The 13,771-nt window shown below is 38.9% G+C and overlaps 2 protein-coding genes and 1 long non-coding RNA gene across 5 annotated transcripts in view; 1 reads left to right on the forward strand and 2 right to left on the reverse strand.

Annotated features, from left to right (window-relative positions):
• The window catches only part of LOC114358807 (uncharacterized), a 1,334-nt gene extending 1,152 nt beyond the window's left edge, over window positions 1–182 (forward strand). Inside the window, exon 2 of the long non-coding RNA XR_003656397.1 lies at window positions 143–182. This is a non-coding gene — a long non-coding RNA (uncharacterized LOC114358807). The remainder of the gene's footprint in view (window positions 1–142) is intronic.
• LOC114358806 (synaptic vesicle glycoprotein 2B-like) overlaps window positions 1–769 on the reverse strand; it is an 11,971-nt gene extending 11,202 nt beyond the window's left edge. Inside the window, exon 1 of the mRNA XM_028312854.1 lies at window positions 509–769. Coding sequence (XP_028168655.1) covers window positions 509–557 — 49 coding nt within the window. The 5' untranslated portion in view covers window positions 558–769. The remainder of the gene's footprint in view (window positions 1–508) is intronic.
• A 3,146-nt stretch (window positions 770–3,915) lies between these two features.
• LOC114358808 (synaptic vesicle glycoprotein 2B-like) lies at window positions 3,916–12,296 on the reverse strand. 3 transcript variants are annotated; one of them, XM_028312856.1, is made up of 11 exons: window positions 12,139–12,296; window positions 10,673–10,834; window positions 9,449–9,611; window positions 8,111–8,232; window positions 7,378–7,622; window positions 6,937–7,088; window positions 6,294–6,420; window positions 5,823–5,960; window positions 5,132–5,277; window positions 4,513–4,640; window positions 3,916–4,259 (listed from the first exon to the last, which is right to left on the reverse strand). In XM_028312856.1, exons 1-11 carry the CDS (start codon window positions 12,185–12,187, stop codon window positions 4,192–4,194), a joined length of 1,500 nt encoding a protein of 499 aa, XP_028168657.1. In that variant the 5' UTR covers window positions 12,188–12,296; the 3' UTR covers window positions 3,916–4,191. The 3 variants fall into 3 exon arrangements, with proteins under 3 accessions (XP_028168657.1, XP_028168656.1, XP_028168658.1); XM_028312855.1 differs by having other exon boundaries at window positions 3,922–4,259; window positions 6,937–7,089; window positions 7,370–7,622; XM_028312857.1 differs by having other exon boundaries at window positions 3,922–4,259; window positions 6,937–7,089; window positions 7,370–7,622; window positions 10,673–10,794; window positions 12,139–12,290.
• Window positions 12,297–13,771: the final 1,475 nt, after the last annotated feature.

Genomic DNA, 13,771 nt, shown 5'->3' on the forward strand with positions numbered 1-13,771 from the left:
GTTACTTTTCTTATAACAAAGGATTTTATTTTGTTTATTTCTATCATGAATCTCTTTAAAACCTCTACATAAGACCTAGCAGCTATTTTTCAGTCTTGCGAGAACAGTGCCAATAATAGGTAATTATCACTGCCAATAAAAGGTTTGGCTATGCCAACAACTGGTATTTTGAGGTATTTTTTTAAAAGGTACACTATATTGAATAAATGATTTAATTTATTAATGATAAGTACTTTATAATATTCTGCAAAGATTAAAAGACCAATATAAATGTTTTTTTCTTTGATAAAACATATTTTTACATGCAAATTTTACCGGTTTTGTGAAGTAGCTGCTTAAAGTGCCAATAATTGGGTGGTTTACCCTACTTGTTCGTCAGAGAATAGTTTTTCAGATAGTGTTGTTAGTTATCACAACATTATTCCTCTCTGACGGATGAATGTAACTTATTTCTTGTGATTCAATTTGGCAGTAAGAAGTATTTAATATGCGCAATGAATTTATTTACCTGTTAAGTTCATTGCCTCCTCAAACGGCACTTTCTCCAACTTCGACATTTTGATTAAAGTTTATCCATTCTCATTTATTTGCGAGTTTCGGAACATTCTAACTTCCACCTTTAGATCCGACTGATAATTTCAGTTCTTACCGACATCTTAAAAACAGGTGTTATCAATAGCAAATAGAAATAGCAAGAAAATTAATTAGCAGCGTGACAAACACCCGTATTCACAACCATTACTGATCTCACAGTGCCCGTGGACGCACAGGGTCCCAAAAACCTATTCATAAACAATACTTGAGTGGCGGAGTGACACACACGAACCGATCACAGAGCTCTATTGAACGCTGTGCGTTCGACTTTGCATAGCATTGCTGCTTCACTTAAGCAAGCATCGTTTGTGAATACGGGTGTTAAAGGCTACTAACATACCGACCTCGTGTTTTACATGCTTTAGATACGGCTGAAAAGAAGAGTAGGTAGAATCGCGAAAATGAAGCCTCATAGGTACCAGGGGCATACGGTGTATATTACACGACGAGTCTAACTCCCAATCAGATATACACCTAATGCTTACGAGATTCGTGTCATATTTGTATGATGCCACTTTTTCAGTTTGGTTCTATGCTGTGCGCGTAGCCTTAAGCGATATAAAGCCACTAGATTTCATGGTAGAGAACAGACAATGTTAATATTCGAATGAAGTAGCAACTAATGTTTTAGGGACATAGAAAAACTATCACAATATTGAATCAAAATCGAATGTCCTTTGGCCTCTCTATAGATACTGGTGACAAATCGTAAATAATAGTATTAGGGCATTTCTACTGTACGGTGTATTTTTTCTCAATTCGGTGCTAAAATTTATATTTAGTTTTTTAAGTAGTTTCAATACAAAAAAAATAATGTTACTCCATTCTGAATGTAAAAATAGCATTGTCACTAAATATTTTGAAGTGGTTTATGAGAAATGTTAAGCATCGAATTGAGAGAGCACCGAATTGAGAAAATGAATCACGGAATTGAGAAATGAATCTCCAAACATAAAAATCGCTCCGCAAACTTAGAATTGATGATATTATGAAGAAATACCTAATGTATTTCAACAATCAATATAATAAATACTTAAAACGTTTTGATATCTGATTGCTGGTCTATTAGTTAGATGGTTCATTTTAGGTTTATGTGTCTGAAATACCAATGGAATAAAACAAAAATCCTAATCAATATGTTTAATTTTTTAATAAGGAACTATAATAAATTCTTAATTTTTATATATTATTTTAATTTTATTTAAATAAAACAAATAAATACATAACACAGGGTCTCTTTGTTTATTTTTATTCTTAACCTTAAACATAAAAAAAATATTGCAAAACCCAAGAGCCAGATTGACCTGACACTATACCGAAGATATTATATCGGACGTCAGTTTGTACACGATTAAAATGGCACTCAAATAGCTGAAATACAACAAGGCACCAGGTGTTACGGTATTATAGCTGAGCTTCGCCGGTACTAAAGGCTCTACAGAAGCAGTTTAATTCCGTCATTCTCGAAGAAAAAACGCCTCCGGCATGGCACAGAAGTGTGGTGATAGCATTATAGACTCATCTCACTTAAGAGGCTGCAAGCTGTTTTCGAGATTCCTTACGAATCATCTCGCTCGCAGACTCGACGACTTCCAGTCTTCCGAACAAACTTGTTTCCGAAAAGGCTTTAGTATTTTGGTACACACACAGGTACGCTATGGCAGATTATACAGAAGACCAAGGAGTCGCGATATCGGGGATGATATCGGAGTCATGGCCTCCGTAGAGCCTTTCAACAAGTGGGTCTTAAAATGAACATGGACAAGACAAAAATCATGTCAAATGTTCGTGTTGGTACATTTTTTTTTCAGTACAGTCAGTTTAAACTAGGCAAAATTTTTATTTTGAAATTTTTTTTTGGGATTAATGTATTTTTTTCATCCAAGCTGGAGCAGCTGGTTTTGTAATTTTGATAACAATTTAGAGAAGCATTATTCAGGGTTACATAACAACAAAAAAAATTTGGAAAAAGTGAAGATTTGTGGCAACACGAGCAAAAGGACCGTCACCTGGAGTAGAATTTTTTGATTTTTTTTAAATGCCTATTATTTTTAAAATATGCCACATAGATTTTTTTTTATATTTTTCTGATAACCAGCACAACTTGCCTCAACACCCAGTTCCGGCTTGACGTTACATTACGGGACAACCTGTATAATAGATACTGGTGTCAAATCGTGAATCACGAAATCTCATTGCAGAAACTGCAAGTGCTAGGAGTCTCAAATTTTGAATAGGTTCCTTTTAGAACATAGGTGCTCACTAAGACGGGATTTTGCAAAATTCAAACCCTAAGGGAGTAAAACGGGGTCCACGCGTACGAAGTCGCGGCCGGACTCTAGTACAAGTAGGTATAGTATAAGTATAACCTTTGTGTACGTGTTTTAGAAATTGAAGGTTGAATCCATCATTATTTTCTTTGTGAATAAACCACTCCACTCTCCACTGCCAGCTGGTGTGGTTCGCAGAGTGAGGCTAAATAAAGTCTGTTTTTCACTGACTTTTTATTGGTCTGGACCAATAAGTCTGAATCTAACCTAAGGTATGTAGATACATAGATGCCTAGTAGTGACATAATATGATGCCTTTTTTATATATTTGTATTATATTTATCAGTTATCTAAAATACAATATTTGTATTATATTTATCAAATTATCTAATATACATTTGCTAATAGATTCATTTTATGCTTATCTTAGTTGTGTAAATGGAATCCTCGCGCGTGTAATAATTTTATCACAATTTTTTTCGCATAATGCAAGTCATTTGCCAGCTTTTTATGGCAACAATTTCATAACAATCCTAATCAAGTCCTATTATCATCATGAGGTGAACTGTTATATGCTGAAAACCTCATCAGAAGGGAGAGTGAGAGTAAGAATTTTCAGAGTTATTTTTCAGAGAATTTTCAGAGTTGTTTTTATCTTGAGTAAACTTTTCTCCCTCCAGGTGGCATTAAAAAATTAGAAAGATAGAACCTCCGCTCGAGAATTTGACTTTCAGATGTTTATAAGGAGTAGGTATAGTTTATGACCCACGCTGAACTGTCTCACCAAACTCAATGACAGGGGGGCGCTAACATCGTTCAACTATATGGTTTCCAACATGGCAAAAATCGGAACCAGTGATCCGGTATTGACGGTGGCGCCCCACTGTCAATGTCATGCACAGGACAGTTCAGTATTTTGGAACTATAAGTGGAACCTAAATATGAGTAGGGTTACGTCTTAAAATCATAGATTACTTTCTAGTTTTTTTTTTAAATAGTTAGGTACCTTTATTTTGAAAGCAGGGGTAAAAATAAAAATTTATGTTATCAAGCCGTTTATTATCATACACAAACATAATTATGACATCAAAAATAAAAGCACGAAGAGTTTCGTGATTTGGGTAGAGTGCCCATCATAATCTTCTGGATACTAAAATTAAATAACAACGATCGTCTCTTTAACGATTGATGAAAAATTCCAATAATAATCAACAAATTCTACTACAGACTACCAGACAAAGACAGATCACAAAAATGGTTACACTGAACCACTATAAATTCAATACTTCAATACTTTTTTCCACGTTCTGCTACATTACGATCCTCTTCAAGTCTCAGGGCACCTTCTTTGTTTTGGTTTGGTCCCCGGCAGAAAGCATTGAAGCAATGCACCCACTGTAACGACATCATAAAGTCAATTTTAGTCAGTTTAAATAGATACCACTATAAAAAAACACTCATGGTGCAAAAAAGTAAAACCTTTTCTCACACTTCACACTAGCATCGTTGGAGTGTCGTTGTCTTGCCAGTGCCTGCGCAGAAATCTGCCGAATTTACGCAGCGCTGCATCCCATGCTTAACGGATATAGGATTTGTAACAAATCCCTTAAAAAAGAACAGAGAGTTTAGAGTGTAGGTAGGTACTAACATAAAGCAATGCTCCCGAACACGTAGAAAGACGCCTCGCAGTTGGTGTTAAGCATCTCCTTCAGCAAGTTGATGCCCAGCGCAGCACTACCCCGACCCACCATCAGGGTTAGGCAGACCGCCATCGCTCTGGAAACAAAAAATAAATTATTAAGAGGCATTTAGCCACAATAAATCTCTAAGCATTAATCTTTCAACACTTATCGCTTGCCCTTCTGATAAGTACTGATGACCAAAGGTAACCGTCAGATCAGGCTGAGAGCAACTTTCTTGTAGTGGAATCAATTTTTTTTGTTCATTCATAACGAAGAAATTCTTAGCCTGCATCCTACATAATGGAATACATGTTTTCCTAAGAGTCTCGCAAGATATTATACCTGCCTTGACTTGATTTTTCATGAAGCAAGTAAATACGGGACTGTTCCTACCTCTCGTTCCCATCGCTGCAACTCCTGTGTAGCCAGGATCTACAGCTTGACTGCCAATAAAAACCCAACCAGTGAAGGTCAAGTTTGCCCCAGGGGAAAGTTAACTATCATTGGATTCGCAACGAAATTAATCAGAAGAACATAGTGAAGTACGTACTCGTAAATAATAATTGTAACATTAAATACACATACTTAACATAAGTAGGGAACAGGGTGACACTGAAGGTGTTCAAGAAGCCGAAGTTGATGGAGCCCGAAATGTACAGCAGGAAGAACACGGCGCTGAGGTACCACATCGACGTGCAGTTCACTAGCAGCCCTGACACGCCGCATATGACCTACAATTGGAAAAACGTCAACATCGAAACAAAGCAAGGCGCCTAAAGGGCCCTCGCCCACGGCGACTTTTTGTAACGATGCAGTCGCGCTGCTGTAGTGCTACTAGCGATGCCGTTTCGTAAAGTCGCCGTGGGCGAGGGCCCTAACTTCCTAAGGTGAATCGATCTATGAAGGTTAATACGAAAATCATTGGGGGAGGGAGGCCTTTCTTCAGCAGTGGGCGTCTGCGTCTATGACTCAATTGATGATGATGTACATTACTACATAACAACGTAATATGCTCAAGTTTTTGATTGAATTCTACTCAAATGCTATATCCTAGTTTGTCACAAGATGAAATGGTAATTAATTTTCTGTTGGTAGTTCTTGTTTCCTAAGGATTCTGGAGAAGGTTTTAATGTGTCATAAAATTATGTATTTGTAAATAAAGGACGCCATTTATGAAGAGGTCATAAAGCTATACAAAAGTGAATAAATCTAGCCACCCAGGACCATAACTATATTGGAGTAGGTATTTGTAGCAAGTATTAGTATTATTACCAACCTGAATAATGATAAGCAGCGTCTTCCTGTCCATGTAGCTGACGAGAATGGACACAACGGTGTTACCGGCGGCCATGATCATGCCGATGCCGAAGACCATGGTCATTGCAAACTCGTTCAATGCGCATTTGTCTTCTACCTGCAATTTCAACATATGAGTAGGTAGTACTTGTCAACCGTATACCTACGTGTCCTTTTGAAAAAAAGGTTCCTAAAAGTGCCGTCAAATTAAAGGCGTGCGGCGTGCCGCGCCTATACTAGTTTTCATACAATTTCCAGAAGAAAAGCAATAATGTTGTGCGCGAAAGCGATTAGAGACGTAGGAAGCGCTGCAGTAGTGCCACAGTGGTGGTTTGAAGGTGCCACAGGTTTGAAGGCGTCCTAATGGTCATAAAGATATAAATTCTTCTTATAACAGCAGGTCACAAGACAAGTTAGTATTTTGCAGGTATTCTTAAAGATAATAAATAACCTGTTCAACAGTGATGTTCTGTGAGGCCCGGAGTCGCTCGCAGAAGGTGAGACCTGTCTCCCCACGCTGCACCGACCGCATGACTCCGTCCACGATGTACGGCATCCACACCATGTAAGGGTTTATACTGGACAGAAATAAGCACAACATAGGTCTAATAAATGAAAGAAGAAAGAAAGTAAGAAAGATTTATTACAATGGACATCACAAAAGGCATAAGAGGTAAATAAAAAAAAAACAAAAAGACAGGTAACACATAAAACATACAATAGAAGAGAAAATAAACTGAGCAGTGCCACCCTGTCGCACAGCGATGCCCATCGCAATGGGACCCCACTCAGAATATGCCGTGGCCCACGGTGAAGAAGGCCATCTATTAAAACTTTAAAAAAAGTTCTTGTAATACTTCCATCCCGCAGGATTTACCAACCATTATTGTTTAACCTTTAGTGGCGGGCAAGTTGTACATTTTTGAGATACAGGATTTTTTGCAATTGTGGAAACAAGAGGTGACACTTATCCTGATGAAATAAGCCAACAATTTGAGTATTTGGAACGATACTCAAGCATGAATCGAAACTGAACAATAGATTCAAGATAGACCTAAATAGACATTAAAACTCAACCAATCTTGGTAACTTACCAAATATAAACAATAACGAAGATGATAGAAATCAGTAGGGTGTTCTTGAGGAGAGGTGGCTTGAACAGCGGCGTGGTCTGCGCAACCAGGGACGACCAGAAGCCCTTCACTGCTTCCGGGGCGTCGTCTTCGTTTAGTGCCAGAGATTTTACCTTTGGACAAATAGATATTTTAACAGTACTAATAGATGATATTATAAATACGAATAGACTAAGAACAGGAGGAGGACATACTTAGAATGGTAAGAACGTTGGTGCATCATGATGTTTGGGTCATCGCGGCTTTGGCTACCCTTAAAAATTACTGTCTGGTAAATTGTTGGAACGGTCAAAACTCTCTGGATGATGAGGAGATGATTTATATTTGCAAGTTATGTCTAAAAAGCAATGTGACTAAGCGCTCGATGCCATTAAAGAAGTAAGAAAATAGCTATTTACTTACTGGGTATTCCTCTCCGCTCTTCTTGGTATTGATGACAAACATGCTCCTCAGGATATGCAAGGCTTCGTCTTCTCGCCCAACGCTCAGCAAGAACTTGGGGCTTTCGTAGGCGAAGACAAGGCCAATAGCACTGATGGCGCAGGGCGTGGCGAAGATTAGGCACTGGAGACGCCAGGAGTTGAAGTAAATGCCGAGGACTGACCAGTAAAAGGCGAATTTGAGTGGGAGCACTGGTATGGCTATTGCTGTANTCGCTGTGAACAAAAATAGTTCTTTAACACTGCATAATGCATGATTAATGTAAAACTTACTATAATGTTAAATGTTTTTGACTGTAATGTAATGTATCTCGAAGATTTCGTCATTTCAGCCAAATGACGTCCACTGCTGGACAAAGGGCTCCCCCAAGGTTTTCCATGATGAACGGTCCTGCGCTCGCAGAGACGATCGCCGTTGGGGCAGAAAAGTTCTCAAGTGGCGACCACGGGTTGGAAAACGTAGCGTGGGCAGGCCTCCAGTAGGTGGACCGACAATATGGTAAAGGTCGCAGAACCGTTCTCGAAGATTGACCACGGGTTGGAAGACGTAGCGTGGGCAGGCCTCCAGTAGGTGGACCGACAATCTGGTAAAGGTCGCAGAACCGTTCTCGAAGATTCACTTAAACATTTTCATTGCCTCAAACAAACATTTAATTGCCATTCCTACTTATTTGAAAGAGTTCATTATCGTTTACCAGCCATAAGCCCATTGGCAGCGAGGAAGACAGTTCCAGAGAGCACGAGCACAGCAGAGCGCTTAGCTACCGGGTTGCACTCGCTCAGCAAAGTCATCGACAGTGCAAACGCTCCAGCCACTCTGTAAATGTAGGTATTTCATAATTAATTGGTTTAAAATGACCCGGAGAACATCGTACCGTTTCATTAGAAATAATGTTGAATTGTAATGGTGAAAGAATTTTTCAAATTGGTCCGGTAGTTTCAGGGCCTATTCAAAACAATCAATCAAAATAAATACTGGTGTCAGAGACTGGAGGTACCGAAGAGGACATCACTTCGCGCATTGCCAAGGCTAGAGCCACCTTCGCACAACTTCGCCCCGTATGGCAGTCACGGAAACTGACCCGAAGGGTCAAGATCAAAATTTTCGGGTCCAACGTTAAATCCGTGCTGCTCTATGGGTGTGAAACGTAGAAGGTCAGCAAGGTCATCTCGCACCAGCTGCAGGTCTTCGTCAACCGCTACCTTCGCCGAATTCTCGGCATATACTGGCCTGAGAAAATCTCCAACGTCGAGCTATTGGAACGCTGCCACGAAATTCCGATCGACCAGCCGCAAGTGGAACTGGATTGTCCACACTCTCCGAAGGGATCCCGATCACATCCCCAAGCAGGCTCTGGATTGGAACCCCCAAGGAAAACGCAAACGTGGTCGCCCCAAGCAAACTTGGCGGCGCACTGTGGCAGACGAGGCGAAGAAGATCGGCAAGACTTGGAGCGAGATCAAACACATAGCTCAAGACCCAACGCGATGGAGGACTGTTGTGGACGCCCTCTGCCCCATCTAGGGGACATAGGACCATAAATCAAGTAAGTCAATCAAAATAAATCTTTAAAAAAAGATAGGTAGGTACATTGGTACAGGTATAGTGGAGAAACTTACTGCCTGCTTAAGATATTTGTCAAACCAGTTTGAGGCCTTTAAACGCCTAATAGATAATTATAGAAGATCCAGTGTCTAAGTAGCTCAGTTGGAAGAGTAGTCGCCCGGCAAGCGGAAGGTCGTAGGTTCAATTCCCGCCTTAAGCAGTTCGATTTTTTCAAGTTATTTATAATTTTCAAATTATAGAAGATGCTTGTGATTATGTGAAGTCAAAACGGTCAACTACATTTAAAGACCTACGGATCTTCAATTTTCTCCTAGCTACTCGTAACTTTAAGCAACAAGTAGCCTACTTGACACTACACGGAGATGGTGAAGGCTCCCAACGACTTACTAAATAAAGATTAAGACTTATTATAACAAAAACACCACCAGTACTGCTTAACTTAAACTTTTCAATGGCATATCCTTACGAGCCTGAAGACAAGAGCTTGAGGATGCTGAAGGTGATCCAGTCGGGAGAGAAGGCGGAGGCAGCACCAGCCACAAAGCTCAGGGTCATGGAGAAACACAGCACCTTCTTGCGGCCGCGCGTGTCGGCCAGGTAGCCCCAGATGTGGGACGTCGCGATTATGCCTGGAAAGTACGACATAAATTGAGCGATTAGTGATCAAAATGATCCTTGCCTAGAATTAAGCCCCCTTACTTTGAGCCTCTAAAAGTTACACGCGTATTCGTCAATATGCCTGTAACTTTGGTAGGTATCCGCTGAAAATTATTTTGTTAACTTGACGATTTGTGTCAGCAATTTTGCTGAGCAGCCGCGTAACATGCCTCAATAAAAAATTAAGAATCTATGTACCGAAATTAATGTTAAATCATAATTTATTAGGTTATTAGTATCGTCGTTAAATTCTGAATACTTAGTACCTTCCTATTCAAAGACTGGCTTAAAAGGGCTTGCACCCAGAGCCGTAAAACATTAAACAATAGTACCTACCTACCTACATTCTAAATTCTAATTTATTTATTAGAACGGGGGTAATAGATAAACGCATGAAAAAAGGCTCTCAACTGTAACCATGACAATAAAGAGAAATAGCAGGAAAAATACTCTTCTTGTAACAGCTGTATTATAAATATGAAACTTGATAAGATTAAAAGATATATGTGCACAAATAATACGTTGATTTACTAACGTAATTACGGTTAACAATCTCATCATACCTACATCTGTAGGTATACGTTGTTTTGGAAAGAGATAAAAATTCCCGTGGGTCTTATCACTTTCCGTAACCTCCATTCCCATTTTACTTTCTTCTGTTCAGGAATTATATTAACCCATATGAGGTTGTCACTTCAAAGTCCGTCACGTCATCAAAAGATCTGACCTATTCATCCATTTGCCATGCCATTCAGCTCATTGTGGTGGCCTCCAACGACTTTCGTTGGATGACCAAGCAACCCGCTTAATGGGAGTAATCCCACCACTGTAACTCCTGTATAGCTATGATCTTGTCCTCCATTGAAACCCAATCAGTGGAAGTGGAGTAGTCCTTTCAGAAAGCTAACTGTCTTAGAACCCGTAACGAATTTAATTATAACAAAATAGGAGGAGGAGTTTGAAATAAAACATAGCCTTTCCTCTGAACAACGTTACCCTGTCTTCCCCATAACCCCAGTAAGTTGGTACTCACCCATGAGAGGCATCGCGGCCATCAGTCCTTGCTGCGAGCTGGTGGTCCCGAGCTCGCAGGCGCTGGCGGGGACCAGGTAAGACACCGAGAAGATCTCAAACGCCATGCCTATGATGATGCTGCTGCACAGTATGAAGGTTAGCAGGTTGAACTTGCCGTAGCCTGGAAAGGTGGAACTTGTCCATTTTATTATCAACTTATCAAAGAATAGTGGACACTTATTAAGGCATTTAGATTTTTTGCAGAATTAGGACCTGCCTTGCTGGTAGGACAGGTAGGATTTGATACAGCGTTGCCAGTTTTTTTTTCGCCAAGTCGGGACTTTGGTTATTTTTGAGTGAAAATAGCGGGATTCTTCCGTCAGAAGCGGGACATAGTAAAAAAACGTATATAATCAAAGGTTTTCAAATATTTATCCTTTTATTTGACTTAAAATTACGTTTACGTGACAATAGATAGCAAAAGTAGCCATAGAAAATGTATTTTAACAAAAAAATAATATTTTAAATCAGATTTACTCTATCGTTAAATTCGTCTTTAGAATAAAAAAAGAAAAAAAAAAACAAAAAATCGAAATAAAAAAAATATTCTTTAGAATAATATGGAGTTTCAAACAATAGTCTGGTGAAGTGAGTGTCTCTCTCCGAAAAGCGGGACAGAGCCTGTACCGCGCGGGACATTTAAATTTGATTTAAAAATCGGGACGTCCCGCCAAAATCGGGATGTCTGGCAACGCTGATTCGATAGATTTACCAATGTTTCTGTCAGCATTAAGTTGTTGAGTCGTTTATTGTATACCAGCGGCCGCCCGCGACTTCGTACGTAGGATGGACGTACCTACGCATGGATCCCTTTTAACCCCCTTAGTAATAGAATTTTGCAAAATCCCGTCTTACGCCCGATTCCCATATTCAATCCTTGTCCAAATCCGGATTACAACTGTCAAATTAAATTCAGTTTTATATTATATTTCCAAAATTTTCGATGCATTTACACTTTACTATTGTTTAAATAGTCTTATAAACAATATAAAAATGTAAAAACATCAAAAACCGCAGTTATTTTGGCCAAAAATATATTAAAATTTGACAGTTGACAATCCAAATCCGTATAATTTGGATTAGGATTTAATATAGAAATCCAGCATTGTGAGCACCTACGTTCTAAAAGGTTTGAGACAACATTTGAGACTCCTAGCACTTGTAGTTTGTCAGATCTCTCGTGATGGTGTCAGTCAATCAGTGACCATTCGCTTTTATAGATTGAAATTATTTTGAAACAAACACACCGTTCGTTTTTAGTAAATAAATAATTATTTTGTTACGCATTCTTAGCTGAAAAATAGACCTGTACTTAGGACCTGAATTTTCACTTGAATTTTGGACTTTACAATAATTTTAAACAAAATTGCTCAAGAAGACTGGAAACTGGTGACTGTAAACCAGTTATCATACTCTGGTTAATACCTGTCAAATCCATTGCCTCCTCGAAGGGCACTTTCTCCAGCTTCGCCATATTTTCAGATACCTCTTAACTGAATTCGTTCACATTAAAATTCACTTAAATTTCAGTTCCTTCAAACTACCGGTTTCCGTTGGTTCTGATTGGCAACCTCAAGTATCAGCTCGAAATAAGGCATTATAAAAGTATGTTATCTGAGCAGTTTAAATATACGGTTATTTGCCAAAATAAATCCATTATCAATAAGATAAGATTTAGAACATTTAATTATGTTTAAATGTGTTGTATGTGAGTGGTACCGAAGATTTCCTTAAAGTATATGGAGCAGAAGTTCCTGCTGGTGGTATGCATCGAAACAAGTTGTCAAATCTTTATTTTATGTAAGACTAGCNTTATTAATGCATTTAGATTCTTTGCAGAATTAGGACCTGCCTTGCTATTGTAGGACAGGTAGGATTCGATACATTTACCAATGTTTCTGTCAGAATTAAGTTGTTGAGTCGTTTATTGTATACCAGCGGCCGCCCGCGACTTCGTACGTACGCATGGATCCCTTTTAAATCCCTTAGTAATTGAATTTTGCAAAATCCCGTTTTAGTGAGCACCTACGTTCTAAAAGGTTTTAGACTACATTTGAGACTCCTAGCACTTGTAGTTTGTCAGATCTCTCGTGATGGTGTCAGTCAATCAGTGACCATTCGCTTTTATAGATTGAAATTATTTTGAAACAAACACACCGTTCGTTTTTAGTAAATAAATAATTATTTTGTTACGCATTCTTAGCTGAAAAATAGACCTGTACTTAGGACCTGAATTTTCACTTGAATTTTGGACTTTACAATAATTTTAAACAAAATTGCTCAAGAAGACTGGAAACTGGTGACTGTAAACCAGTTATCATACTCTGGTTAATACCTGTCAAATCCATTGCCTCCTCGAAGGGCACTTTCTCCAGCTTCGCCATATTTTCAGATACCTCTTAACTGAATTCGTTCACATTAAAATTCACTTAAATTTCAGTTCCTTCAAACTACCGGTTTCCGTTGGTTCTGATTGGCAACCTCAAGTATCAGCTCGAAATAAGGCATTATAAAAGTATGTTATCTGAGCAGTTTAAATATACGGTTATTTGCCAAAATAAATCCATTATCAATAAGATAAGATTTAGAACATTTAATTATGTTTAAATGTGTTGTATGTGAGTGGTACCGAAGATTTCCTTAAAGTATATGGAGCAGAAGTTCCTGCTGGTGGTATGCATTGAAACAAGTTGTCAAATCTTTATTTTATGTAAGACTAGCGGCCGCCCGCGACTTCGTAAGCGTGGATTCCGTTTTACCCCCTTCATCTATCTTACGCGGTTTAGATTTTTTCATACAAATGTTTTTTTTCCGCTAACTCCCGTTCCCGTTGGAATTTCGCAATATCCTGTTGTAACTAAGCTTTAAGTTTACTAAGGGACCTGCATGCCAAATTTCAAGCGTCTAACATAAGCTGTTTAGATTTTTCATACAAAAGGATTTTCCCGGTAATTCCTGTTCCTGTGGGAATTTCGGGAATTCCTTTCTTAGTGCACCTCTACGGTACTTAAGCTACGTCCCTTATAAATGTCAAGTGCCTACGTTTAGCCGTTTAGGC

The sequence above is a fragment of the Ostrinia furnacalis genome, unplaced genomic scaffold, assembly GCF_004193835.3.
Source record: "Ostrinia furnacalis isolate ACB-3 unplaced genomic scaffold, ASM419383v2 OfSCF4115, whole genome shotgun sequence".
Classification (NCBI taxonomy): domain Eukaryota; kingdom Metazoa; phylum Arthropoda; class Insecta; order Lepidoptera; family Crambidae; genus Ostrinia; species Ostrinia furnacalis.

Excerpts from the sequence above, each read along its gene's own strand:
- LOC114358808 (XM_028312855.1), bottom strand. The coding sequence starts at position 12,187 with ATGGCGAAGCTGGAGAAAGTGCCCTTCGAGGAGGCAATGGATTTGACA. Across the intron at positions 10,835-12,138 it reads GGAGGCAATGGATTTGACAG|GCTACGGCAAGTTCAACCTG; the intron begins GTATTAACCAGA and ends CCACCTTTCCAG. Across the intron at positions 7,090-7,369 it reads GAGGAATACCCAGTAAGTAA|GGTAAAATCTCTGGCACTAA; the intron begins ATAGCTATTTTC and ends TATTTGTCCAAA.